The sequence below is a fragment of the Antechinus flavipes genome, chromosome 3, assembly GCF_016432865.1.
Source record: "Antechinus flavipes isolate AdamAnt ecotype Samford, QLD, Australia chromosome 3, AdamAnt_v2, whole genome shotgun sequence".
In the NCBI taxonomy this organism is placed as follows: Eukaryota; Metazoa; Chordata; class Mammalia; order Dasyuromorphia; family Dasyuridae; genus Antechinus; species Antechinus flavipes.
In genome coordinates this window covers 447,165,957-447,192,763 of record NC_067400.1, presented here as the reverse complement: position 1 = coordinate 447,192,763, position 26,807 = coordinate 447,165,957, and the positions used below count along the sequence as shown (strand labels likewise).

At 33.3% G+C, this 26,807-nt stretch overlaps 1 protein-coding gene across 1 annotated transcript in view; it reads right to left on the bottom strand.

Annotated features, from left to right (window-relative positions):
* SOHLH2 (spermatogenesis and oogenesis specific basic helix-loop-helix 2) overlaps positions 1-26,807 on the bottom strand; it is a 75,132-nt gene that overhangs the window by 26,004 nt on the left and 22,321 nt on the right. The window contains exons 5-9 of the mRNA XM_051990674.1: positions 26,320-26,422; positions 17,730-17,840; positions 15,435-15,582; positions 14,912-15,003; positions 14,066-14,187 (exon numbers count right to left, since the gene is read on the bottom strand). Of these exons, the coding sequence (XP_051846634.1) occupies positions 14,066-14,187; positions 14,912-15,003; positions 15,435-15,582; positions 17,730-17,840; positions 26,320-26,422 (576 nt within the window). The remainder of the gene's footprint in view (positions 1-14,065; positions 14,188-14,911; positions 15,004-15,434; positions 15,583-17,729; positions 17,841-26,319; positions 26,423-26,807) is intronic.

The following is a 26,807-nucleotide window of genomic DNA, read 5'->3' as shown; positions in this document are numbered from 1 at the left end:
ATATTCTCCCATATCTTCTTAATATATGCTATTCAACTGTCCTCTCATCTTTTAAAAATTTATTCTCAGAATTTTGAGAGTTGAAAGGGCTCTCATAGCTATTAGTTCAACACAATAAACACTTATCAAATAATTCTATTCCTTCTGAACACGGGACATCCTTTCCTGATCAAATCTCATGTGCATCAGGATCTCTAGTTGAATTTGTTTATTACTCATAATGTATATATTTGTTTATTACCCATAATGTATATATTTGTTTGCACATTTGTGAGACAAGTTTAGTATTTTTATCATGCTTCTTAGTCACTCCCATGGCAATATGTCTGTTTGCCCTGCCTATTTGCCTACTTTTAGGTTTAGTCACCAGGAACTGTTAAGTGAGACTTGATTTATTTATAGTGGGCATCCTGACTTTTCTGGTCACATGGTGCTAAACTTAACCAAAAGTTTTTGCTTGGCAATAAGAAGATTCCTATCAAAGGAATATATACATAAATCTATATTTAACCTCTCTTCCATGACAGCCCTTCCAAAATTAAAAGACAGGAATCATTTTCTTCCTATTTTCTATTTCTTCAGGTTAAACATCATTAGCTTCTTTAAAAGTTATTGTTTGACATAATTTTTAGATTCCATCTCTATCCTGTTTGCTTTCTTCTAAATCTACTCCACCAAATATCCTACCATGTCACTGTTTGTTATGATTTTAACTCTATTCCCCATTTTGATTGTTCTGTTTCAAACATAAATTCAAACATATTTATAAATATAAATAGAATATAAATAGGAGTTGCCATACTATTACTTTGCACAGAACAATGACCAGACATTTTGTACATCCTTTCTACTACTTCTATCATCTTTGGATGAAAACAGCACATAAACTGAATAAGAAGCAAACCTGAAGGAAATTTATTTAACCATGACATGAGAGGGATCAATTTTGCAGCAACATTGAACAAATTATTATAATTTAAAAACAAATGGATTCTCAGAATTCTAGAAGGGCAGTCTAAAAATAATCTATTTCAATTGTGAATTAAGCACTAATTGCCATTTATATAACAATACAACAAATGGACATCTATCCTCCCTTTGATAGCTTTTTGTGACAGACCTCACCATCCCTGGAGGTAAGTATTTCTACTTGTAGGCAACTATGTTGAACTCAAAGTTGTTTCAATGTAGTTTCCTATTTTTTGATCCTTGACCTGCAGTCTACAGTTTAAAAAAGAATAAACTTAACCTCTCTTCCATGACAGCCCTTCCAAAATTGAAAGACAGATATCATTTTCTTCCTATTTTCTCTTCTGCAGGTTAAACATCATTAGCTTCTTTAACAGTTATTGTTTGACATAATTTTTAATTCCATCTCTAACCTGATTGTTTTCTTCTAAATATACTCCACTTAATATGCTACCATGCCATTGTTTGATATGATTTTAACTCTCCTCCCTCCTCATTTTAATTGTTCTGTTTCAAACATGTTACAATTTAAAATCTTCCTTAAAACATGGCATGCAAAACTGAGTATGGCAATCTAAATATATTTTGGTCAGGGCAGAATATGGTGTGTAAATAATTTTTATATTGAAAACATACTTCTATTACCAAAATCTAAGTACATATTCAATTAGTTCTAAGTATACCAACTATGTTATAACTCTATATCCTGTGTTATAATCCTAGTCAAATATCCTTTGACTAGAAGGATATTATGACTAGAAGGATAGAAATGATTTGCTGAAATTCCGATATACTAGATTTATTTGTGGCAATTCCTTAATATATCGATCCTGGAAAAAGAGGGAGGGACAAAGGAAAAGAAAGAGGGAAGGAGGGAAAGAAGGAGGGAAGGAAGGAGGGAGAGAGAAGAGAAAGGGAAGGAAGGAGGGAGAGAGAGAGAAGGAAAGGAAGGAAAGCAAGAACATAGGCAGGCAGGCAGGCAGTTAATCTGACATGGTTTTTCATTAATGAAAACATGATGGGTTACTAGGAATCTATCTACTATGATGGGTCATTAGTGATCTATTTAAACTATGATGACTAGTAAATAAAATGCACAAAGTCATGCTAACAATTTAACCCTAAGAAATTCTATTACTGTGTATCACATAAATCTGCCTCATATTCTCTAAACATTACTAATTAGAAGAGTACTGCTTTCCATTTATTTCTCATTTGAAATACAAATATTGACAATTTGTACCAGAAAAAAGATTCTTAAAAATCATCTGACATATATTTGCACAAAGTTAATTTTGAAACACCTCCTTGAACCTGATCAATTTGCATGTTGGAGGCTTTTAAGCAATAGTCCTTTATATGATTCAAGAGCAACGTACACAGGATAGAACACAAAATAAAACTATTATGGGAAGAAAAGCTTCGAAATCTCTGTATAGTAAAAGAAAATGTAGGCTTAAGGAACAGATATAAGAACAACATTTGAATTAAGTTTATGGGATATTGATTTTTATCTGTTTAATCATTTCAGCAAAATAAAAATACATTTTCACATTCAGAGACTAACAAGCAGATAAACCATGATTTTTTTTTTCTGTTCTTCAATGATTTTTAAAAAGTCTCTTAAGAATGTAAATTATTCTTAATTAAAAGAAAAACAGGCTCCTTTTGCCAATAAAAAAAGACAAATCTAAGAGAAAACACAATGCAGAAAATAAGGAAAATTAGAAATCTTGGAATATGATGTTCTGAAAGATAAAATGAAAGAAATTACAACCAAGATTAACTTACTTTCTAAGTTATACCTGTGTATCATTTTACAGAGTAAAAGTAGTCTTTAGAAAACTTTCAAGCATTCCAGATGACAAGAAATTGTGTAGAATATTTGAAACCCAAGCAGAGATAGCTAGTTGATACAGTGTGTAGTTGTTAGGCCTAGAGTCAGACTAAGTTCAAGTCTGGCCTCAAATACTTAGTATGATCCTAGGCAAATCACTTAATCTCTGTTTGCCTCAGTTTCCTCATCTGTAAAATGGATGTGATAATAATAGCACCTACTTTCCAGGACTGTTGTGAGGATCATAATCCTGGTAAAGTGCATAGCACAGTGTCTAACACACAGTATATGTTGGCTATTATTATTACACGAAACAAGATACGTTACAGTACAGATGAGGGATTTTGATTATCCAAGCCACCTATTGTAACTCCCTTTTTGATAAGAGAAGAGCAGCTAATGCCTTCTTTTGTTACCTATGTCAGTGATTATCTTTCAAAATGTAAAGGAAACAACAAAAGTAAATTCCATTTTTGGACCTAATTCTCATTAACAGAAAGGAACTGGTTGCTTAGGTATAAATAATGGGAACCCTAGAGGAAAATGACTTTTCTTAAAACTCAAAAAATGGAAAGGAAATCTGGGAACTAATGGAATTGTCCTTTGATTTGGGGAAAGATTTCATAGGGTTCAGAAGAAAGATAAATAAGATCCTATGAACTAAGATGCTTTAACGGAAGTTTGTCCAGGAGAGATGGGAGATGCTCAAGAATGAAACTGTGAAGGCACAAAAGGAAACGGAGGAAGAAAGAGTTGTTTGAAAAGATTTATGTGGATACATGGGGAACTAACCAACTCAATCCAGATTTTAAAAAGAAATGCACAGGAGCAAGGCTAGGTAACAAAAGATCAATGTGAATTATGTTCCTATTAAAATAACATTTGTAATGCTAATAAAACTTAGAACAAAAAGGTTGATTTTTTTAAGATTAAAAAAGATAAAAAGAGGATCAAAGAACAAATAAGATTGAGCGTGGATAAAATAACTGACAACACAGAGCTGCTTAATTTATATTTTCTGTTTTTCCTCTCATGAATAAAAATCTGTACCTGAGATGACAGAACAAAGATGACTAATAAAGAGTTGATATCCAAAATAGGGAAACAGTAAGGGAGCTTCTCCTGACGAACTACCTCATCTAAATGAACTACATCATCAGGTGCTAAAAGAACTAGCGGTTGTAATTGCTGAATGACTGCCAATGATATTAGAGAAATTGTAATGTTCTTAGTTGGTTTTCTGGAGGTCTTAGGAGCAGCCTTTGTTTCAGCAGATTAAAACCATGAGAATTGCCAGGGATAAAGTCCAAATTCTTTATTGTCTCCTTGCCTGGGGCCAGGCCAGCTTTCTGGAGAGCCTTTCAGACCGGCCTTGGTCTCAGTGGGAGGAGTACAGGAGGCCAGCCACCACGGTGGTGTGAGATGAAGTGAATGACTCGGGCTCTGAGTCCCCGCTGGCTGTTATTTATACTCTATTATCATTACATCCTCATAGTATGAATGTTGTAGAATTATATTAAGTATTAAGTACACGTACTGAACTAGAGAACTATTAATCATCATGCTCAATTAGATAACTATTGTCTTATCAATTCCACTGAGTTAGCACCTTGTAAGAAACCTTGATTTAAGTACAAGAGTTCTGGCCCATAACAAGAAATCATAAAAAGAAAGTTATCAGAGGATAAATGTTTTTCTGATATTCAAAAAAAAATGTAAACTATGGGTTAGTGAAAATGACTTTTAGTATCTGGAAAAATCCAGAATTAAAGAGATGACTGTTGAACACATAGAAAAGGAAACTTTCAAAGAACCAGCATACTTTCATCAAGAATAGATCATATAGAATGTAATGGAATATTATTGTTCTATAAGAAATGATCAGCAAAATGATGATCCAGAAAGACCTGGAGAGACTTACATGAACTGATGCTAAGTGAAGTGAGTAGAACCAGGAGATCATTATACACTACAACAAGATTATGTGATGATCAATTCTGATGGACATAATTCTTCTCAACAGTAAGGTGATTCAGTCCAATTTCAAAAGACTTGTGATGGAGATAGCCATCTGCACCAGAATGGCTGCATTCTGTGGAGACTGAATGTGTATCACAACATAGCATTTTTACCTTTTTGTTGTTTGCTTTTTTCTCATTTTTTCTTTTTTGATTTGATTTTTCTTGTGCAGCACGATAAATGTGGAAATATGTTTAGAAGAATTGCACATGTGTAACCTATGTTGGATTACTTGTTATCTGGGGAAGGGGAAAAGGAAGGAAAAAATTGGAACATTAAGTTTTGCAAGGATGAATGTTGAAAACTATCTTTGCATGTATTTTGAAAATAAAAAGCTATTTTAAAAAAGAATAGATCATATATACTAACCTCATTTCTTTTTTTGTAAAAAAAAAAAATAGTGAACTAAGTAAATGAGAGAAATATTGTGGACATAGTTTATCTTGATTTGGCAAAGGTGGGTTTAAATATCTAATATTATTTTGGAGAGGCGATATAGAGATATTAATTAAAGGACAATAAAATAAGATGGCTTCATCCATCTTGTTGGAAGACTGATATCAAAGAGTGGTTGTTGATAGTTCAAAGTCAGCAAGGCAGAAAATCTCTAGTGGATTATCCTCAGGGATTCTTAGCCCTGAGCTGTTTAACATTTTTATCAATGATGTAGATAAAGGCATGAATGGCATGTTCATTAAATTTACATATGATATGAATATGGGAGATTTAGCTAACATACTGGATAAAAGAGTTAGAATTTAAAAGCATTTTGACAAGCTAGTCTCTGGCCACTAGAGTATTGAAATGAACTTAATAAAATGAACCTCATTTTGGAAAAATACAAAATCTTATTCCTGAATACAAAAAAGTCAACTTTATAGGTACAAGGTTGGTGAGGCAGGATTAGAAAGGAGTTATTCTGAAAAAAGATGTAGAGGGTTGCATAGACTGCTAGCTCCATACAAGTCAGCAACATAATGCAGTAGCACAAAAATAGGCTAATGAAATTTGGGCTACATTAAGAGTATCTAGGAATAGGGAGATAACATCTCTGTCCTTATTATACTTTATCTACAGTGGTGTATTCAGTTAAGAAGGTTATTGATAAGCTAGACAGTACCCAGAGAATGAAAACCATCTTAATGAAGGTCTATGAGTCCATTTCATAGGAATTGTGCCTGACAAACCTGGGAATACTTGGTCTGAAGGAAAAAAGACTCAGAACATAGTGTCTTCAAGTACTTGAAAGCATGTCATATTGAGGAAAGATGAGATATATTCTGTTTGGTTCTAGAGATCAGAACCAACAGTAACATATGGGAAATTATGTGAAGCCCAATAAGTAACATCAATCCTAACAATTCAAGCTGTGCAAAAATGAAATTAGTAACCTGAGGATAAATGTATTGGGTGATGAGTTCCTCTACTTGAAGATCTTCAAGGAAAAGTTCAATTATTACCTGTTAAGAATATTACAGGGGATTCCTTTCTTGTATGAGCTAGACAAGTAGGGTATTGAAATGCCATCTAATTCTCAAATTCTGGGCAACTCTTATAATTCAGAAAACTTGGAAATATTTTTTGGACTAAAACATGAAATAAAAAAAATCAGAACATTTATTTTAATGAATACAATACTGTAAAAGAAAATAACTTTAAAAGACTGAAGAATGAAATAATGCAGTGAGAAATCACTGCTCTAGAAAACTCAAGATGAATGATACTTTTTACCTTTTGACAGAGGTAATACACTACTATTCGTGCAGACAGAGATAATGTTTTCAGATACAACCAATGTCTGAATTTCATTTGCTTGACTAATTTATTATAAAAGAAGACTTTTATAGGGAAGGAGAGTTGTAGGGGAAAGTTACAGAATAGTGACTCCACAAAAATATTTTTTTAAAGCCTCAATGAATTTTTTTTTTAAACTCAGAGTTTTACAGAAGGAAGTTCAGAAGAAGACACAGAAGTAGGACACTACTGATTCTCTGAAATACTTGAATAGAATTATGTTTTCATTGATTATGGAGTTCCTTCCAAAGATGCAGTTTGTACCCTATCCATGTCTTCCCATACTATATGGCTGTTGTTGATGTCCTCCCAAAAAGTCACCATCCAGCAGTTCTTAACTTTTGTGTGTGTATCATGGACCACTTTGGAAGTCTGATGAAACCTACAGATTATTTCTTAGGAAAAAAATGTTTTAAATACATAAAGTAAAATACATAGATTTATAGAAGAAAACAAATTATCCCAAAATAGTTATTTTTCTCCAAAAGTTCAGGGACCCCAGCTTAAAAGCCACTGTTTTAGATGGTATGCCCAGTGAGTTAGAAACCTTTCTTCCAACATCATGAGGGTACAAGTGGGGCACTCTACTTGTTATTCCTAGATCTTGCCATATGACTAATCCATCTCTTCCTGTCATAAAGCTCCTTGACAATATGCTTTGCCAGAGGTTTCTCAATGATTATATGTTGCAGCCTGGTTACACTCTCCTATGTGTCTTTCCATTTCCCTATGATCAATGATAATCTTTAGCTCTAATATCCCTCATTTTCTAGCCATATAAGAAAACTAGGAAAAATATCAGTATTGGAAAGATTAAACACTGCTGATCTATGTTGGTCTTACTGTATTAAATTTCGTGTGTGTGTGTGTGTGTGTGTGTGTGTGTGTGTATGTGTGTGTGTATACATATATTTATTTAAAAGCTGTATGTAATTTTAAAAAAAGTTTCATACATGATCCCCTTATTTTTATTTTGTGTTTGGATACTTATGTTTCCACATGTTTTTAAGTTTCAAGATAAAATAAAATTTAAGAAAATGTTTAGCTATGAATAATAAGAGAGGAATCAAAGAGCTAGAAAAGGAAAAAAGGAAATGGCCAAGTTTCTTAAGCATTTGAAGGATAAGTATATTTATAGACAGATGGTAAGGAGTCCCAAAAGCATTTACTTCTATTTAAAATGTTTTAGAGATGGAAGAGACTTTAGATGTTATCTAGTCCCCAGCTTCTTAAACTGTGGCTTATGACCCCATATGCAAACTCATAACTAAATGTGAGGGTTGCAAAATTATGATCATCAGTATAAGTTTGATTTGTACATCTGTATTTTATAGATTTATATACCTGGAGTCATGTAAAAATTCCTCTGTTGAAAATAGGTTATGAGTAGAAAAAAGTTAAAGAAGTCCTGATTTAGTCCAAAATCCTCATTTTACAGAATAGGAAATGACTGATAGTGACAGAACCAAGATTAGAACCTGGTTCACTAGTCCCCAGATAATGACTCTTTCTATAAACAGCCCACTTGGCATCTCCATAATAAATAATGTTATAACAGATGATGAAAAGAAATTAAATAGCTTTTTATTTGCTGGTATAATTTAAGTATAGCCAAATGGCAAAGAATGGACAAGAGAATCCTTCTTTTATTTCCCAAATAATCATTCCCTACCTAATTTTTATATATTAGTTATTGATTAAGAAATTATAGCAAAATGATTGTAGGGCTAAAAAGTTGACAGCAGAGTATTGTAATCTGAATATCTATTAAAAAAAAAAAAAGAAAATAAACCAATTGGGTTCAGCAGACTTGAATTCAAATTATACCTCTGATGTATTACTTCCTATGTGACCTTGCACAGGTCAATTTGTTTTGTCAGCCTGTTTTTCTCTCAAAGGAAGGGACTACATGATTTTGAGGTCTCCAGATCTGTTTTTATAAGCCCTCCATCAGACCAAAGAGGGCCTCACAGGTGATCTCATTTGAACAAAGGGCCAGCCATAGTTTGCCATTTAATGACAAACTTTTCAACCTTATCTTCAATTACCCTATCATTTCTTCTGCTCTAGCTAATTCCTTTTTTCCTTCCTCACAACACATTTCTACTCATTCCTAATCAAGGTAGACTCTTTGCCATCATTTCCTCTCCCTATCTCTTGAAATCAACAATTTTTAAGGATTAAATTTTATTGAATCTAAGTGTCATTTCCTCCATGAAACCTTTTAGGACAATTTCTATCCATACTGCACTCATTATTATAACTAGATCCACATAACTTTGAATCTTAATTATGTACTGCCTTATATCTCTCTCCAATTATCTATGTTCCCTTACAACCAGCTAACCTCCCTAATTTAAGGTGGAGATGGCTTCTGTGTCCCTCATCGAAGGATGCTGGATTCTTATTAGATGCTCAGCTAAAAATTAAATTGCTTTTTCATATATATGTGAGAACAAGTATTTTTCTAAGTTTTTCCTTTTACTAACAAGTTGGGGTTTTTTGGATACTGTGATTGTTTAAAGAAGAAAAGGACTATAACAGATCTGTAAGAATTTTGTCTGGTCTGGTCTAACATTTCTTTCAGGAGATTATTCCAGAACATTAGTCAACTTTGTGAATACTTCAGGCTTAAAGCAGTATCTATGGAAAGCAATGATGTAAAAAAATCAATGTTACTTTAGATTTTATGTAGGAATAGATTTCTATGTATAATGGAGTAACTGACTAGGGAGGCTTCATTAATAAAAGTGTATGTAGTTATGAGTCTACTGTCAAAAAACTGGTAATTTTTTTTTTTTTTGCTTTCTCTAGTTTTAGGTTATATTGCAAATTATATTGCATGCTTCCTTAAAGTTAGACCAGTCTCTTTGCTATAACTTTTAATTACTTAAATGTTTTATGTATCATTATTTATTGTATTACTGTACCTAGTATTAGTATTGCAAATAATATAAATATGGATCTTAGACTACTAAAATGCTGGTACATGACTCATAAATGCCTTTTCTTTTAAATAGATCCAGGCTGCATACCTTCTTGTGAGATACTTGAGAACTGCAGATTCACTTGACTTCTGGCTTAGAAACCCTGAATAACCAAATCCAACTATTTAATCCCTTTTGGGAGCCTAAACACATCTGGGGCTTGTCTTGTTGTTAGATAAGTTTGGAATTCCATCTGGCTATCCCATGAAGTTGTAGGAATCCATTGAAGAAATTTCAAATGTCTATGAATTAATTTATTTGAAGCTCTCTCAACAACAAGATATTTCAAGGTTCTCTGGAAAATTTTTGGAGAGTGCCCTATTTGTAAAATCCAAGAATTTTGCAGAATTAAACTAGTCTGTGGATGTGAGTCCAGAGGAAGGGCGAGGATGTCTTTCATACTCAAAGAGGACCAAAATGACATTGCTATGTGGATGAAAGGAGAAGAACGTCCCAATTTCTACTAGACCAGGGCCAATTTGCTATAGACTTTAGTACCTGACTAAGCACATTACACAAACAGCGAGCCAAACTGGTCTGATTTATTACCTGAATGTCAAGTGCCATAAACCCTAAATTCCTAATCCCTACAGGTAGAATCCCATAAAATCTAGAAATCTCTATAGGATAAAAGTTTAGTTTTTCCTGAGATAATAAACTAGATTTTCTTTGCCTTTTTCTTGTTTTTATTGTCTTTGTATAGTTCTTTGCAGTTCTAAGTGAGGTTCTCATTCTGTATTAAGTGCTCGATAAATACTAAGATATTCTTTGTTGAATCTGCAAAACTGTGTATTTATGGGTCATTGTGAGGGATTATGTAAGAACTATCCCGTGTTCACTTAACTATATGGCACAGGGAAGAAAGTGAAAGGAAAAATGCTCCATGACACCAGAGAAAGAACCTAGATTTGGGATATGGACAATGTGTTTAAGACATATCCTAGCTGATTTAATGGCAGATTTTTTAATGAGGTAAAGGGTATAACAGTAGATTGGCCAATGATGGCATAGAACTTCAAGCATATGCAATATTTGCCCAGTGTCAACCTGCTTGGAGATAGGGTGAGCTTATTTTCAGAAAAGCATAATGAATTAAGACCTTGACTATGTGTATGTATGTGTGTGTGTGTGTGTGTGTGTATGTGTATTTCCTGACCACTTATTGTATGGCAAGAGAAAACCATTAGATTAGCTCCTGGGGCAGAACTGAATGTGCATACAGAACACCTGAATGGATCAACTCTTTCCTTCTTCCTTGGCATCCCAGTGAGGAAGAAGAAAAAATATTCAAAGTCTCTGGATTGGGGAGAGGTAATAGAAATGACTGAGTCAGTCGTAAAAAGCCTGCTGCAGTCCATCGCCTCTTTTCCCCTCCTAGCCACATAGATATGTACTGCCACCCCTATTTCTCTCTCTGCAGTATTTATTTTTTTCTCATTCCAAGTAAATGAATAGTGAAGATGAAATATTATGACCTTGTGAGCTTCAAAAGGTCAGAATATCCACCACTGGTCTAACAACTACAATCCATTACAGAGTAGATACTATTAGTTGCAGTAGTCAAATCTAGTAAGGAGCCAGTTCTAAGGAAGGACCTATCTGGTTCAGGTCAGCAGTGAATTGATTGAGTGTCTGATCCAGCCAAGTCAGTTCAGAACTTACATATTTATCAGCCACCCCACGTCCAGAATGGAACCTAGTGAGGAGAATATCTAGTAGTCCCACTTTGACTCTATTCTTCCTAGGGGTCAAGGTGATAGAGGAAGAGAGAGGGTTCCCAGTTACAGAGGTTTTGGTACTTTAATTCTTGTTATATCTTCTCAGCAAATATTCTTTGGAAAAACTAATTGATGTTATTAATAAGTGACATTGGGGAGCTATTGACTGGGGACTGATACTGAGGGAACATACTAAATAGGGAATTAGGAGCAACAATGTTAGAGAAAGCTTTAATACTTCATGATGACCCCTAGAACCCTGAAGGGAAATAAAGGAAGTGATGTTTTAGAGACCCAATATACCAATGCAAGTATGGATTGTGAGAATGAATCTCAGAGCCTGTTACATGTGAATTGCTATTTAACAAATATTTATCAAGCATCCACATGAAATAACAAAGATTCATGGACATGGAATCAGAAGGTTTGAATTGTAGTTGTTAATTAATGCCAATATAACCTTTCTATTTAACCTTTCTGAGTTTCAGTAAAATGAACAGGTCAGGCTACATGATTTCTAAAGTTCTTTCAACTCTAAAATTGTATGATCTTTGCACACAATATTATACCAAGCACTAAGAGAGATACTAAATATATGAAAAGCTTTCTACTCTTTAAAATCATGTATAGTAGAAGACATTCAAACTTGAAAAACTTTTATCAACTCTTTAAAGGGATGTTGGTGCATAATTTGGGGGACATAAGACTATATGAACTGATTAGAGAAGAAGATACAGTGGTATGTGAAATTTAGAATATAATCAAGAATCAACATATCTGGTATAGAAAAGGAAGACTTGAGAGAGTTAGGAAGAAGATTCATCAGTACAACAGAGACATTAGAGAAGATTTTATGAACAAGGTATTAAATAAGCTTTGAATGTATTGGTGGGATTCTTAAAAGGAGAGAAATGAAGGCATTCTATGTGGGAAAACAATATGAGCAAAAGGAAAAAGACAGGGATATGTGATTTTTATAAGAATAATGAAGATAATTATTTGACTGAAGAGGAAAGTATGTCCCAGAGAGTGATAGGAAATAAGATTTTCTACATTAGATGGCAAGAAGATTTAGGGAAATAGATTGGAGCAGAGATGGTTTGTAAATGTATTTTGTGTCATGGAATACTTTATAAGGCAAACTGACACTGATTTTTTCATAAAGAAACTTTTTTCAGAAATTTAGTCAATATTGGCTTAGGCTAGTAGACATTAGGGAAAATGACTAGTAAGTTTGGAGACACAAGGAGCATCAATTCTATCCCACACACAATAAGGGAGAAAAGCACTTCCTTTAATACTTTTCTAAAACTGATTTTTGTCACCATGCAACAGATCTTTCTAGTGGATTTCCCTTCTTCTGGTTTCTCTCTTTCTAATTAATTTTTCATATTTGTATCAGACTGTTATGTTAGTGGCTTCCCTCTGATGATTATCTCCAATTTATCCTGTATAGATTTTGTTTCTACATAGTTGTTTGTATGTTGTCCCCCATTAGAACATGAAAGTAGAACTCCTGAGCTTTTGTTTTTCTTTGCCTGTCTTTATATCTCCAGTACTTAGCACACAGAGATTTAAACATGGTAGGTACTCAAAAAATGCTGGCTAACTTTTGTTCTATCATTCCTCTCCTTACCTTCCTTTTTTTTTTTTTTTTTGCTGTTTTATCTTAAAATTTAATGTTTCGTTAAATTGAGATTTAATTAAGTTACATATAAAGACACTATTAACAATTTTTTTCAAAAATTGAATTCCAAATTTTCTTGTTCTTTCCCTGTGCTCTCCCCTCTTATTAGGAAGGCAAACAATTTAACATGTTATACATATGTAGTCATGCAAAACACATATCCATATAAGTCATGCTGTGAAAGAAAATGTAAAAACAGACAAAAAGACTAAGAAAAATTAAGAAATTAAAGAAAATGTACCTTTGATCAGCATTCAAGGTCTAATAACTTCCTATTTTCTACCATTATTAAAGATAAATCCTTCTGCCTGGTTTTACAGGCTCTCCATAACTTGGACCTTCCTTCCAAATCCTCAGATACTTTACAAATAATAAACACAGTCATTATTTCCAATCATTGGGCTTCAAGACCAGCTTACCCATTGTTTCTTTGAATAGACCACTTAAATACCAAAGGGACTGTGATCTCCAGCTATTACCTCAGGGTTATGTTGTTCTGATTAATAAAAGTGTATCATAGCTAATCATTTCCAGTCACAAGTTTACAATCTTGTCCTATGAAAATACTCCCTCCTCCTACCTCAACTTCTCCCAATTCCCTGCAAACACACACTTTCCACCTCTTGCTTTGGAAAACAGTGATGAAATATTGTCATTATTTTTGAAACATTCATATCAATTGATCTGAACTGACATAGGGAATATGCCCTCACTCATCATTCCCATATTTTTGGACCACAGCACATCTTTTGTAGTCACCATTTTCTACAAATGTAATCTTGACCTTTTATAATATAATCTTCAGAGTACCTACTGTATTTCTTTTGTTTATATTCCTAGAGGTCAACATACTATCTGACACCTAATAAATGCTTATCAAATGTTTACTCAATAATTACTTCAAAGAGACAGACTAAAAATCCAAAACCAAACTATAATTTAAAAATCAGTAATTCCCAGGAGATGCATATAAAAACAAGCTAAATTACATATCTGTCTACATATATTCTAGTACAAACTATTTTCAAGAAGTTGAGGAGATATCGACCATCACCTTTCAAGGCTTCGTCCAATGGGCACTCTGAAGCAGGAAGAGAGTATACATTCAAGCACTTATTACCCAGGAATCTGATCTCTTTCACAGGTGACTGCCTATTTGTCACCACATTACGTTCCCTTAAAAGTGAAAGAGGGAGGAAAAGGGAAGAAACCTTAAATACATTTTTATTTAAGAAAAACATTAAACTCTATGGTTAGTTCTATCATGAAAGCAGTAAAAACAAACCATCATTGTTGTATTGTCACAAAAATGTGGACTAGACTCCCAGATTCTTTGGGATATTGTTCAGTTTAACTTAAACTTTCACTGACTGCTTTTGGAATACAAAGTAATTTTATTTTACTTGTATATTACAATAAAATTAATTACCTAACTAAATTCTACTGTGCCATTTCATATATTAATAAATATTCCTTAAAAGTTTCTGCCTAGAAATTCCTCCTAATTGGAAAGGAGCTGAACATGGTCCAAAGACTTGATCTAACTCAATTCATAGTGTTCCAATGTCCATGATGTATTGTCCTTTGAAAGGACATTAGATTGTCATAGCTCGAACTGCTTACAAGGGCCCAATTATAATGTTTGGGGTTATAATTAAATACCAAGGAACACTGTGTTGATCTAAAATTGTTGCCTGTTTTTATCATTTCACATAAGTACACATTCCAAGGACTAAAATAGCAAAAATCCCCCAACAACAAAAGGAGGGGAAAAGTCCCTTTTCTTAATAAATTATCAAACTGAGTGAAGGCTTAGTAACTTAGTACTTTGCCTATGCCAAAAGGTATAAGTTAGTGACAAAAACTTGAATTTAATAAGAACTCACGGCTCATTTCCTACCTTTGTGTCTTGACAGTACTTGAGAGGAATGGCTGGTTGGCTACATGCTGCTTCTTACAAAACCTTCTGTTGCTCTGAAGCATCTTTGTAATCTAAAAAAAAAAAAGTGGGGGTAAATGCAAATTCCACGTAGCTCAAGACAATTTTTGATATGTCTATTTTCTAGCCTTTCTCCATAAATGATATTTTTTCACTAAAGTCATCTTTTGATTTCTCACTGTGATGTGGAAGTAATTCTTAGTTCTCTGATAGGTGCAGTCATGCTGGGAAAGTTGGCTGCTCATCTTATTTATCTATTATCAAAGGACCAGGAGAACTAAGTTTGAAAGTTCATCCCCACAAGGCTCATTACCAGAGAATTCACTTTTCCATTTTATTTATTGTTTTGTTTTAATCACAACAGCAACTCATGGAGATTCTAAATTGTGCCGTGGAGAAGGCTGTGATCTTTAGGAGGACTACTAATAAAGCACGGATCCCTGAAGGTCCTGTATAAGCAGAACTCAAAGAACTGAGAAGGTACCTGAACCATGATAGCTGGAGGGATTCTCTCTCGGATACACTTCACATAATCAACGGTTGCCTCAAGAATTGAAGCAGCATCATTCTTCCTCCCCTTTATATATGGCAAGAGAGTTCGCAGCTGCTCACAGCAATCCTTGATTCGTTCTCTGCTCAAAAATACTGTATATTAGCAGCGAGCCTGACCCTCCATTCCACACAAACAACCCAACTTTTAGGCCTCCTTCTAATAAGGTGCACAGGACAGAATCAGTGCTTTGGGGGCAGCCAACAGCTTTCACAGTTGTTTATAAATACTTTTTCCCGTGTTGCTCAAAAAGGAGCATAGGAAGCTGGCTGTTTCAAGGATTAAACATTGGATGCTATAATATAACTCAATGCTACATTTGCTCCATCGCGGCTGCCTCACGGATTATCCAGCAGAATGTGAATTTAAGGAAAAAACCTGCAATTCAGCAGTACTATGTTGAGGTAGCCAGGGAGAAAACATTTCCCACTGTCACTCTATAGAAGCTGGTACAATTCTTCTTCAAGATGTATGAACAGATAGAATCATAGATTGCAAATAATAGCAATATGAATACTTTACATTTATATAGTACTCTGCAGGTTAAAAATGTTTTATTCACTACTCTGTGAAATAAATGATACAACTATTATCATCTCCATTTTATATAAAAGAAAACTGAGCTTTAGAAATACTAAGGGAACTGTTTTAGGTCACATAAATGTCTCAAAACAGGATTAAAATTCTGTTGTGATTCCAAGTCCAGTGATCTTCCCATTATATCCTGTCTTGACATAAATTCCTGAATGGATGCAGGAGACCCAAGAACTCACTAATTAATTTTTGTACTCTAAGAAAATAAGGAGACTGGTTTAGTTAGAACAAATCATGCAAATTATGGGAGCCTGCTGGCCTGATTTCAGAGTGGAAGTTATAAAGTGCATCTTCAGAGGAGAGATTTTGGTCTTTATATATGTTTTTCTAGCTCATTACAAAAATAGCAGTATATTATGATGCTCGATGAAGTGTTTGCTGATCAATGTGATACAAGATTTAATTGAATGAAGAATTCTGACTTAAACCAGACCAAGACTGAAGAAGAGTGAATCTGTTTGCAATTCATTTTCAATAGAGAAAAATACTAGGCAGCTACTTAGATTCAAGTCAGTTCACTGGGTTCTTCTTGTGCTGATACAAATTTCCTGAAATAAATAATACTTTGGATTTCAGATCAGTTGGGGTAGGCAGCTGGATGTTCATGATAGTTCTAGTTTTATCTTCTTTGAACAGTTTGGTCAGTATTGATTTGTTTTCATGGGTGGGAAGCAAGGTAAACTGCATGAGGATGCTAATCTTGAAAGAATGCTAATAATATGACTTGAATTTTCAAAAAATATCACTTCATTAATATAGTCCAATCCTTTTACTCTTGCTTCATCTATCTTTGTCATAACCACTAACTCTAAAAACCCCACAAAACAGCGAATAATGAATTAAACATTGGCATTGATGTGAGATTGATGTGAATATGTTATCTCATCTCTGACTTGTGGACTTCCTAATTCATGATCCAAATATAATCTCATTTTCTACTACAAGCCTCTCCCAATTCCTCTTAAGTTCTAGTGCCTCTCTTCTATCTTTAATTTACCTTGTATGTATCTTGTTTGTAAATAATTATTTGTATGCTGTGTCCCCCATTAGATTGTGAACTCAAGAGCAGACACTAAAGGAAAAACTTTTCTTTGTATCCTTAGTACAATGATTGGCATATATTTGACATTTTATACATGTACAAACATACATATGATTTTTTTGAATTTGGGAGGGTTGGAATTATATTTTAAATATGTTTGTCAGTGTATATTATCAACATAAATATATATATATATATGTATTTATCAATCCATCAATGCCAATCAATTTCATATTGCCACTTTTGAGAATGGGTAGTTTTATTCTGTGGCCAGAGAGGGTAAACTCAGTCTGCTTGCTTCCTCTGTAACCTTTTTTGAGAGAGCGGGAGAGGAAGAGAAAGAGAAGATGGCGAAGGCTGTTATTATTCCTTTACAACCTTACAATTCAGCAAACAGATTTCTCTTAAAATTCAGTATTTCTGGTCCTTAAACAAAACCACTGATTGAACCACTCTTTAGTCCATTAGGCATTAGACCTCTATTCAATAACAAAAATGATTTTTATAGAGTATTATCAATTGAATTATGCAAACCATAAATTTTAAGTTTTTTGCTACAAAGAGAACAGTAGTATAACTATGTATAAATTCACCTTCTCAGCTTTTCTTTGCTTGAGTGAAGAAGAGAAATCTTTTTATTTTTTCTGGAATCAGACAATGAAGTCTTTTGTCCAACTTCAGGGTTGTCTCCTAATGAATTGGAACTAGAAACAAAAGAAAAATAAATCATAAAGAGTCAAAGGAATAAGTAAATAACCTAACAAACCAACATAAAACTTAAAGGACACAGTTTGTATTTTTTTCAATATTATACATTTCAAATAACATAGTACTTATTTCAAAAAGAACTTTTCTACTTAAATATTTCTAAAATACTACCACATCATGGTAATTGAAACTCAGTAAATATTTAATTAACTGAACATGCCATTTCCCAATTATTTCTCATTTATTTCCTTATTAGGTATTGTTTTTTATTATTGTATAATAGCACATATTCTATTAGAAAGATAAAGCCATTATGGACAAGTGGGAAGAAGAGAATGATTAGCATATCATGAACTAATAAGAAAAATAAACAGAAGAAAATTATACATTCTCTTTCTTGGTTTATTCCTAATCACTGGAAAATTCAGTACATTTTAAATTTTATTCACTCAACATTTACTGATCATCTGATCAGCTACAGAAAGGTTAACAATAAATCATACTAACAATTAATAATTTCATCAAAGAGAACAATAATAAGACAACATACCAAAACTTATATTCAGCCAAAGCAGTTCTTAGAGGAAATTTTATGTCTTTAAATGCATATATGAAAAAGATACAGAAAGATCAGTGAATTGAACATACAACTAAAAAGCTAGAAAAGGAACAAATTAAAAACCCCAATAGAACACAAATTAAAAAAAACACATCAGAAAATATAATCTTCCCTCAAGAAATTTACAATCTAATTTTAATAATGCCTTTAGTTCAAGTTATACAAATCACAAAGAATAATTAACTATTAATTTCCATATTAGTGTGAAATTTTCAATAGAGATAACCTGCCATGTGAAAAAAAAGACAATAATCTTGTTCCCCAAGCCCTAGCATTTACTTAAAGAGATTTTACAGACTAGCCATTTGATCAAAAAAGCAGCAGCAAATGATGATATAATAGTAAAAAATTCAATGCTTTTCAAGCTTTTCCCCAATCTCTGATTATAAATAGTATCAGAAAACTTATTTTTCTAATTCAGAAATTAAAATCTTGAAACATGTCCATGAATGGGAAACCTTTGCAATTTAAAATCTGAGATACTCAAATCACCCTCTTAGGTTATCTTCACTGGCTTAGGGTAAAAGTATAGTCAACTCTAAAATCATTCATTAGTTGTCTCCCAATAAATTTGAAAGCACTGTTATCGATGTTATCAAAAATTTTCAGAAACGTGACAAGTACAAACTGTGATTTATATATTACTATATTCAATGAGAATACAAATAGCTATATAACCATTTTTTGAAGGGTCCATGGATGGCTGTGTTACCGTTTTATCTAATGGATATTCTTATGTTCTACTTAAAGAAATCCTTAGAAATTTATTAAGAATAAAAATGGAAATCTGCTAAATGTTATATAGAACATTGCTTATGAGGAAGGCTCATGTATGTATGTGAAGTTCCTTCCTTCCTTCAAAATTCAACTCAGGTTCTACTTCCTCTGACTATTCTGCCTCCCAGTTGGAAGCTCAACTTCCCAGAATAACCAATGACGAGTCCTATGTCCTGTCAGATTCTATGCAACCAATACTCAGAGGATGTCCCCAGAGAAAGCTACAGAAAGGTTAAAAACAACAACCAAAAAAAATTCAAAATGGGGGCCTGAGATGTCTCGAGGAATATCAATGATGAAAGGGTACAGCAACACTTAGAATGGGACTCCCAAAAGTGCAGGGGTATCCAAGTGCCTTAGAGGGCCCTAATACAGTTTTCTGTTTTAACTATGGAGAGGTAAATCCTGAGAACTCTAAGTTAGTGAAAAGACCCTTGTTAATTCTAGGTAAGACAAAGCCGGACTAACTACTTTACTCAAAAGCACAGCAAGAACAGAGAGCCTGCTAATCAAGGGTGGAGAATTAGAATGGGAAATACTTGTGAAATGTAATGAGATGGAGAGAAGTAAAAGAAAAAATGGGTAGAAATCTTGATCTCAAAGCAAAAACAAAAATACAACAAATTAAAAGAAATAAGGAAGAAAAATACATCTTGCTAAAAGGTACTACAATGAAGTATTAAATATATATATACCCATCTACATATACATGTATACATCTACATATATGTACACATACACACGTGTGTATATGTATGTCTATATATATTTAGTATATATACATACAAACACACATACATACACCAAATGGTATAACATCCAAATTCTAAGAGAAGCTAAGTGAGTTACAAGACGAAAAAGACAGCAAAACTATAGTAGCGAGGGACCTCAAGTTCCTCCTCTTAGAACAGATATATCTAAACACAAAACAAATAAGAAAGATGTTAAGGAGATTTGTAGAATTTTGGAATAGTTAGATATGATAGATATCTGGAGAAAGCTGAATGGGGATAGAAAAAAATATATATATATATGTATATATATGTGTGTGTGTGTGTATGTATATATATATACATATATACACACACACACATATAGACATATTTTTTTTTCTCAGTGGTACAGGGTAACTACACAAAAACTATGTATAGGCTATAAAAACTTCACAATCAAAGGCAGAAAGGCAGAAATATTAAATGCATCCTTTTCAGATCATGATGCAATAAAAATTACATGTAAAGATAGACAAAAAACTCATTGAATGTTTTGCATAACTTCATGTACTTCTTCTCAATTGGGGAAAAAGGAAGGGAAAGAATCTGGAAGTCAAAGTTTTAAAAACAAATGTTTTACATGTAACTGGAAAAATATACATACACACTAATTGGAAATTAAATAATCTAATCCAAAAAAATGAGTGGGTCAAACAATAAATCATACTAACAATTAATAATTTCATCAAAGAGAACAATAATAAGACAATATACCAAAACTTATCATATTCAGCCAAAGCAGTTCTTAGAGGAAATTTTATATCTTTAAATGTATATATGAAAAAGATACAGAAAGATCAGTGAATTGAACATACAACTAAAAAGCTAGAAAAGGAACAAATTAAAAACCCCAATAAAATACCAAATTAGAAATTCTGAAAATCAAAGGAGAGATTAATAAAACTGAAAGAATGGCAAGCAGAAAAAATAGTTTGGAATAGAAAGTGGCAAATCTTAGCCAAGGAGTGGAATCTCTGAAAAACACAATAAATCAAACATATTTCAATGATTTCATTTGAGTTAGAAATGTTAGCTCAAAATAAAATGACTGAAAAGAAGAAGAAAATAATACATCTAGTATTATAAGCAGCTAACTTGGAAAATTGCTCAAAGAAAGAAAATTTAAGAATCATTGAAAACTCTGTAATTTATAAAAAGCCTAAATACTGTATTTCTTCCTGAAAACTGTCCAGATTTTTTAGAACCAGAGGGCAAAATGAAAACGGAAAACATTCCCTGATCCCTTTTCTTATGAGGTAAGAAGAAGGAAGACAGAAAAGTTTTAGGAATGTCATAACAAAAATTCAGAATTAAAAAAACTACAATAGGCATTATAAAGAAGAAATTTAAATACTAAGGAAATTATGTCAGGATAATATGAACCTGGTAGCTTCTACTATAAAACAGGAGAGCTTAAAATACAATATTCCAAAGGGCAAAACCTATGGACTTACAACCAAAAATAACTTACTTTGCAAAGATGAATATAATCTTGTAGAGGGGAAAAATGGACCTTTAATGAAAAGAAACTTTCAAGAACTGCCGTTGAAAAAGATCTGAGGTGAGGAGTAGCTTTAAAACACAAACATGAGTCAACAGAAATTCTGAAAGGTAATTATTTGAGCAATTTGAAGAAGTTTTATATAATATTATGCTAATATTTTAATGGGGGAGAAGAAGCAAGGGTCCCTTCAGAACCTGAATGTGTTCAAGAAGTACTGAGCAAGTTAAATGAGGAAAAAAAACAGAATTTGGGGGAATGGTGGGGCAGAGGTAAAGGGGAGAAAAGGTAACAAGAATATGCTACTGGAGAGCATTAAATATTTCTGCTAGGCTCTCTTTAGCTAAAATTCAAACTAACTTTTTAAAAAATGTCTCAAATCAAATTCTAGGGAGAAAACCAAAAATAAAGGTCACATTATTTTAATATTTCATCTTTCCAGCTTAGGAGGACTGAAAAAGAAGTCTGCAGATACTAAGATTGGGGCTGGCTGGGCAACTCACACAGGGGCCTAGAAGGGCACCCCCAGTGGCAGCAAAAACTTTCAGTGCCTGAGGATGGGAAGGGCCTAAACATCTGGTCAGAAAGATATTACAGAGTATTCCCTGTGCTAGCAGAAATGGCTAGCCCCATTACCCAGTTTGGGGCCACAGTTCCAGGGCAAAGAGGAGAAGTTATGATCTACGGTTGTGAAGATGCAGAGGATCTTGTAGACCAGGAGGAATGTGACTAGAGCTCTTCCCAAATCATAACACTACAGCCTTCAAATCTAGTCACCCACCCTCCCCTACTTCCAGTGAACAGAGCCCAACTTTAATATAAAATCTAAAGTCAAGAAATAGTCTGGAAAAATGAGCACACAACAAAAAAGTACTTAACCATAAAAACCTTTAGACACAGGGAAGCTCAAGGCACAAATGCAGAAAGACAATGACTTTACAACATCTGCAAGCAAAGCTTCAAAGAAAAAGGCAGTTTAGATACAAGCCCAAAAAGAATTCCTAGAAGATCTAAAGCACTAAAAAGAAAGCAAAAATAAATAAATAAACTCAAATAAAAGTGGTACAAGAAACATTAGGGAAAGAAATAAGAACAATGTAAGAAAATTATGAAAAGAAGATAACGATAAAAGAAGTATAAAATCTCATTGAACAAAAATACTTAAAAAAATTAGAATTGGTCAAAGTGGAAGCTAATGATTCCATGAAATATCAAAAAAAAAAAAAAAGAATTAAAAAGTCAAAAGAGTGAAAAATTTGAAGAAAATGTGAAATGTATTCTTGAAAAATAAACTGGAAAACAGATTGAGAAATATAATTTATAATTATTGTACTACATGAAACCTATGACTAAAAAAAGAGATATATATGCCCTTTGACCCAGCAGTGTTTCTACTAGGCTTATATCCCAAAGAGATCTTAAAGGAGGGAAAGGGACCCATATGTACAAAAATGTTTGTGGCAGCCCTCTTTGTAGTGGCTAGAAACTGGAAACTGAGTGGATGCCCATCAGTTGGAGAATGGCTGGATAATTTATGGTATATAAATGTTAGGGAATACTATTGTTCTATAAGAAACAATCAGCAGGATGATTTCAGAGAGGCCTGGAGAGACTTACATGAACTGATGCTAAGTGAAATGAGAAGAACCAGGAGATCATTTACATGGCAACAACAAGATTATGAGATCAATTCCAATGGACCTGGCTTTCTTCAACAATGAGATGATTTGGCCCAGTTCCAATGATAATTGATGAAGAGCCATCTACATCCAGAGAGAGAACTGTGGAAACTGAGTGTGGATCACTTCTTTTTGTTTTCACCTCTTGTGTTCTTGTTTTCTTGAATTTTATTTTTTTATTTTTCCACCTTTTTGATCAGATTTTTCTGGTGCAGCAAAATAATTGTATAAATATATATGCCTATATTTGATCTACATATATGTATATTTATCGTGTTTAACATATATTGGATTATTTACCATATAGGAGAGGGGATGAGCAGAAGGGGGGAAAACTGGAACACAAAACCTTGTGTTTTGGTCAATGGGTCAAGGGTCAATGTTGAAAAATGATCCTTCCATATGTTTTGAAAATAAAAAACTTCAATAAAAATAAAAATAAATGAAACAAATAAGTCATACGTATAGATTAGTGAGAACAGAATAAGGTGTGTAGATGAACAGAAGTGGGATAAAAGAGGGCAGGAAAGAGTGAGGGGAGAGGATAAGGAAGAGATCCTGGGGAGACAGATTAAGTAAAAGCAAGGTAAGGTGGTGGGGATAGAAGTAAAGCTGAGTAGTCAGCAAGGATAGGAAATATAAACACTGATCTCAAAGTTAAAGCTAAAATAAATTTAATCCAAAGAGAAAAATAGGGAAACTATACTACATGCCAGCCATATTAATATTGTTTTAAACTATTTTAAATAATTAGGTATTATAAAGTTGGAATATTGCTGTGGTGTAGGAAATGTTGAATTGGTATATTTAGAAAAATATGGAAAGACTTGAATTTATAAAGGAGATTCTATCCACCTTCAGAGAAACAGAGTACAAATAAGCATAATATAGCCTTACATAGATGTCTGTGAATATTCATATGTAAATATAGATGTATATGTATGTTAAAGTATGTATATTATGTATATATATGTGCATATGTGTATGTCTAACTATAGCTATTTCTCTCTCTTTCCATATATATAAATATATTCATGCTTAATTGTAACCTTCTTGAGAGGTAAGAGAAAAAAAAGAATAAACTAAAAAGTTCACAGCAGAGAACAACAAAAAAACCTACAAGGAAGTAAAGAAAAGATGGATAGCTCTGAATACAAAATAGACTATTATATAGGTTTTTTTGAAATGGAAATTTGTTTCATATTTTGAATCCTCATGTTCATTTTCTTTTCCTCTACCGATCCATTCTTCATTAAAACTTCCCTATTACCTGAAGGGAAAGGGAATAAGCATTTATTAATTGCTTACTATGTGCCCTGGCAGGCACCATGCTAAATGTTTTATATATGTTATCTCCTCTGAGCTTCACAACCACCCTAGGAGACAGGGGCTATTATTACTCCCACTTTACAGTTGGGGAAACTAAGGGCCAACAGAGATTATGTGGTTTGCTCAGAGTCACACAGCTAGTGTCTGAAGTCACATCTGAAATCAAGTTTTCCTGCCTGAAGGCCCAGTATGCAATCTAATGCCCTCATAGTTGGCCGTGGAGTCAAGAGCAGTGAATCTTCTTAGCTCAATGCCTTCTTTGACCTGGCATTTTATCACACATTAAATCTCTACACAGAATTGCAGCATTCATCCCTTATTCTTTCTACATGTAAGATTTTAGTGATTCTTGTCATCTGGACAATTGCAAAGGCCTATTTGGTTTTCTTGCCTCAAGTCTTCACTTACTTCAATTCATCCTCCACATATTGCTCCTAAAGTAATTTTCTAAAAGTACAGATTCATCCAAGTCCTTCCCTTCCACTCAACAAAATTCAGGGGTTGCCTAAAGCTTTTAGGAACAAATATAAAACTCTTCTATTTGATGTTTAAAAGTGTAGTTCCTCCTTACCTTTTCAGGTTTCTTACATTTTACTCTCACACTTTTGCAATCCAACCATAACAGGTCTTCTCAGTTTTATATGTGATTCCCCATCTTCTGTCCTGTCTCCCTGTCTTTGCACTGGCTGTCCCCCAAGGCTGGAACATAGCCCCTCTTCACCTCCATTTCTTGAAATCCCTAGTTTCCTTTAAAATTCTGCTCAAGTCCCACATTTTCTATTCTGATCCCCCAGTTATTTGTGTAGCTCTTCCCAAAACCATGTTGTATTCATTTTATATGTATTTATATGTGCTCCCATTATAATTCAAATTCCCCTAACAGCATAGACTTGCATTTTTTTGTCTATGTATTCTCTGTGTGTTTATCATAGAGCCTGAAACATAGTAAATATTTAATAAGTGCTTATAATTGACTGAAATAAGATTGTGTAAATATGAATATTTTTGAAAATAATAAAGCAATAGAAAAATGTGAAGTATAATTAGTGTTGTCACTAATCATCCTAGAAAAATGTTTATCAAATCTTTGAAGGAGCTATCTCATAAAGTAGCCCATTCCTTTTTTTTTAATAGCCCTATGAGAAAGTTCTTCCTAAAATGGAAGTGAAATCTGTTATTTATTGGGTATACCTTTGGTTTCAACTCTATTCCATAAAATAGTATTTCAAACACTTGAAGACAACTAGCATGTTCCATATCACCTGACGTTCTCTTTTCTCCAAGTTTAATGACTTTAATTCCTTCGATGGTTATTAAATGATTAATTATACCATTGCATGATTTTCTCACTATCCTATCACCAGCACTGAGATGATCTATAACTTTAAAAAATATATAGTCACCATTCCCAGAGCTCAATCCAATATTACAGGTGCTAATCAGTTCAAAATACAACTGTGACCATCGTTTTGATTGGTCTAAACACTAAATTTCTATTTATGCAGTTTTAAATTATGTTAGTTTTTTTTCAGTTATGATATACCCTTGGCTTATTCTGAGCATTTGTGCGAGAATCACAGTCTCCACAATTTCTTTATTTTATTGATAAAGAAACTGGCTCAGAGAGGTTTACTCATGCAAGTATACAGAGGTAGTTTAGTTGGCAGTTAGGATTTTAACCTAGGTCCTCTGACTCTTGAAAAAGTACTATTACAGAAAGTACAATAAATATTTGTTAAATAAATATTTAAATTTGATTGAAATCATATATAAATTTTTTAAGCACAAGAAACTGACCTATGAGGGACTAGATCAGTGGAACCATCTCGTGGGCTTGCATTAAAGGATCTCTGTAGGGATGATCTGGAGTCTTCCCCTCTGAATATATTTTCATCCTTAGCTGAAATTTAAAAGAGAACAATATAGCCTCTTTTTACTCAGGGAAAAAAAAACTGACAGAATGGCTACTAATCAAATGCAGAAATACTAATTTGGAAAGCAGCTGTCACTTTTCATTCAATGGAGCTTAATGATATAATGCTTTTTTAAATCAAAAGAAGCCTACAAAATTTTTTTCTACAAGAACATTTAAATGAATCAGAATGAATAGAGCATGAAATAATACAAGACATACAAAGAAAAACAAACAGTATGCTACATGTTACAACTGGATATCTTCCAGCTAAGTTCTATCTAGAGTAACCCTATAACAGCTGAAGGAGTGGTATACCCAAATAAGTAATGCATCCAGAAAAAAATCAAGCTCTGGTTTTCAGGTAAGTGTC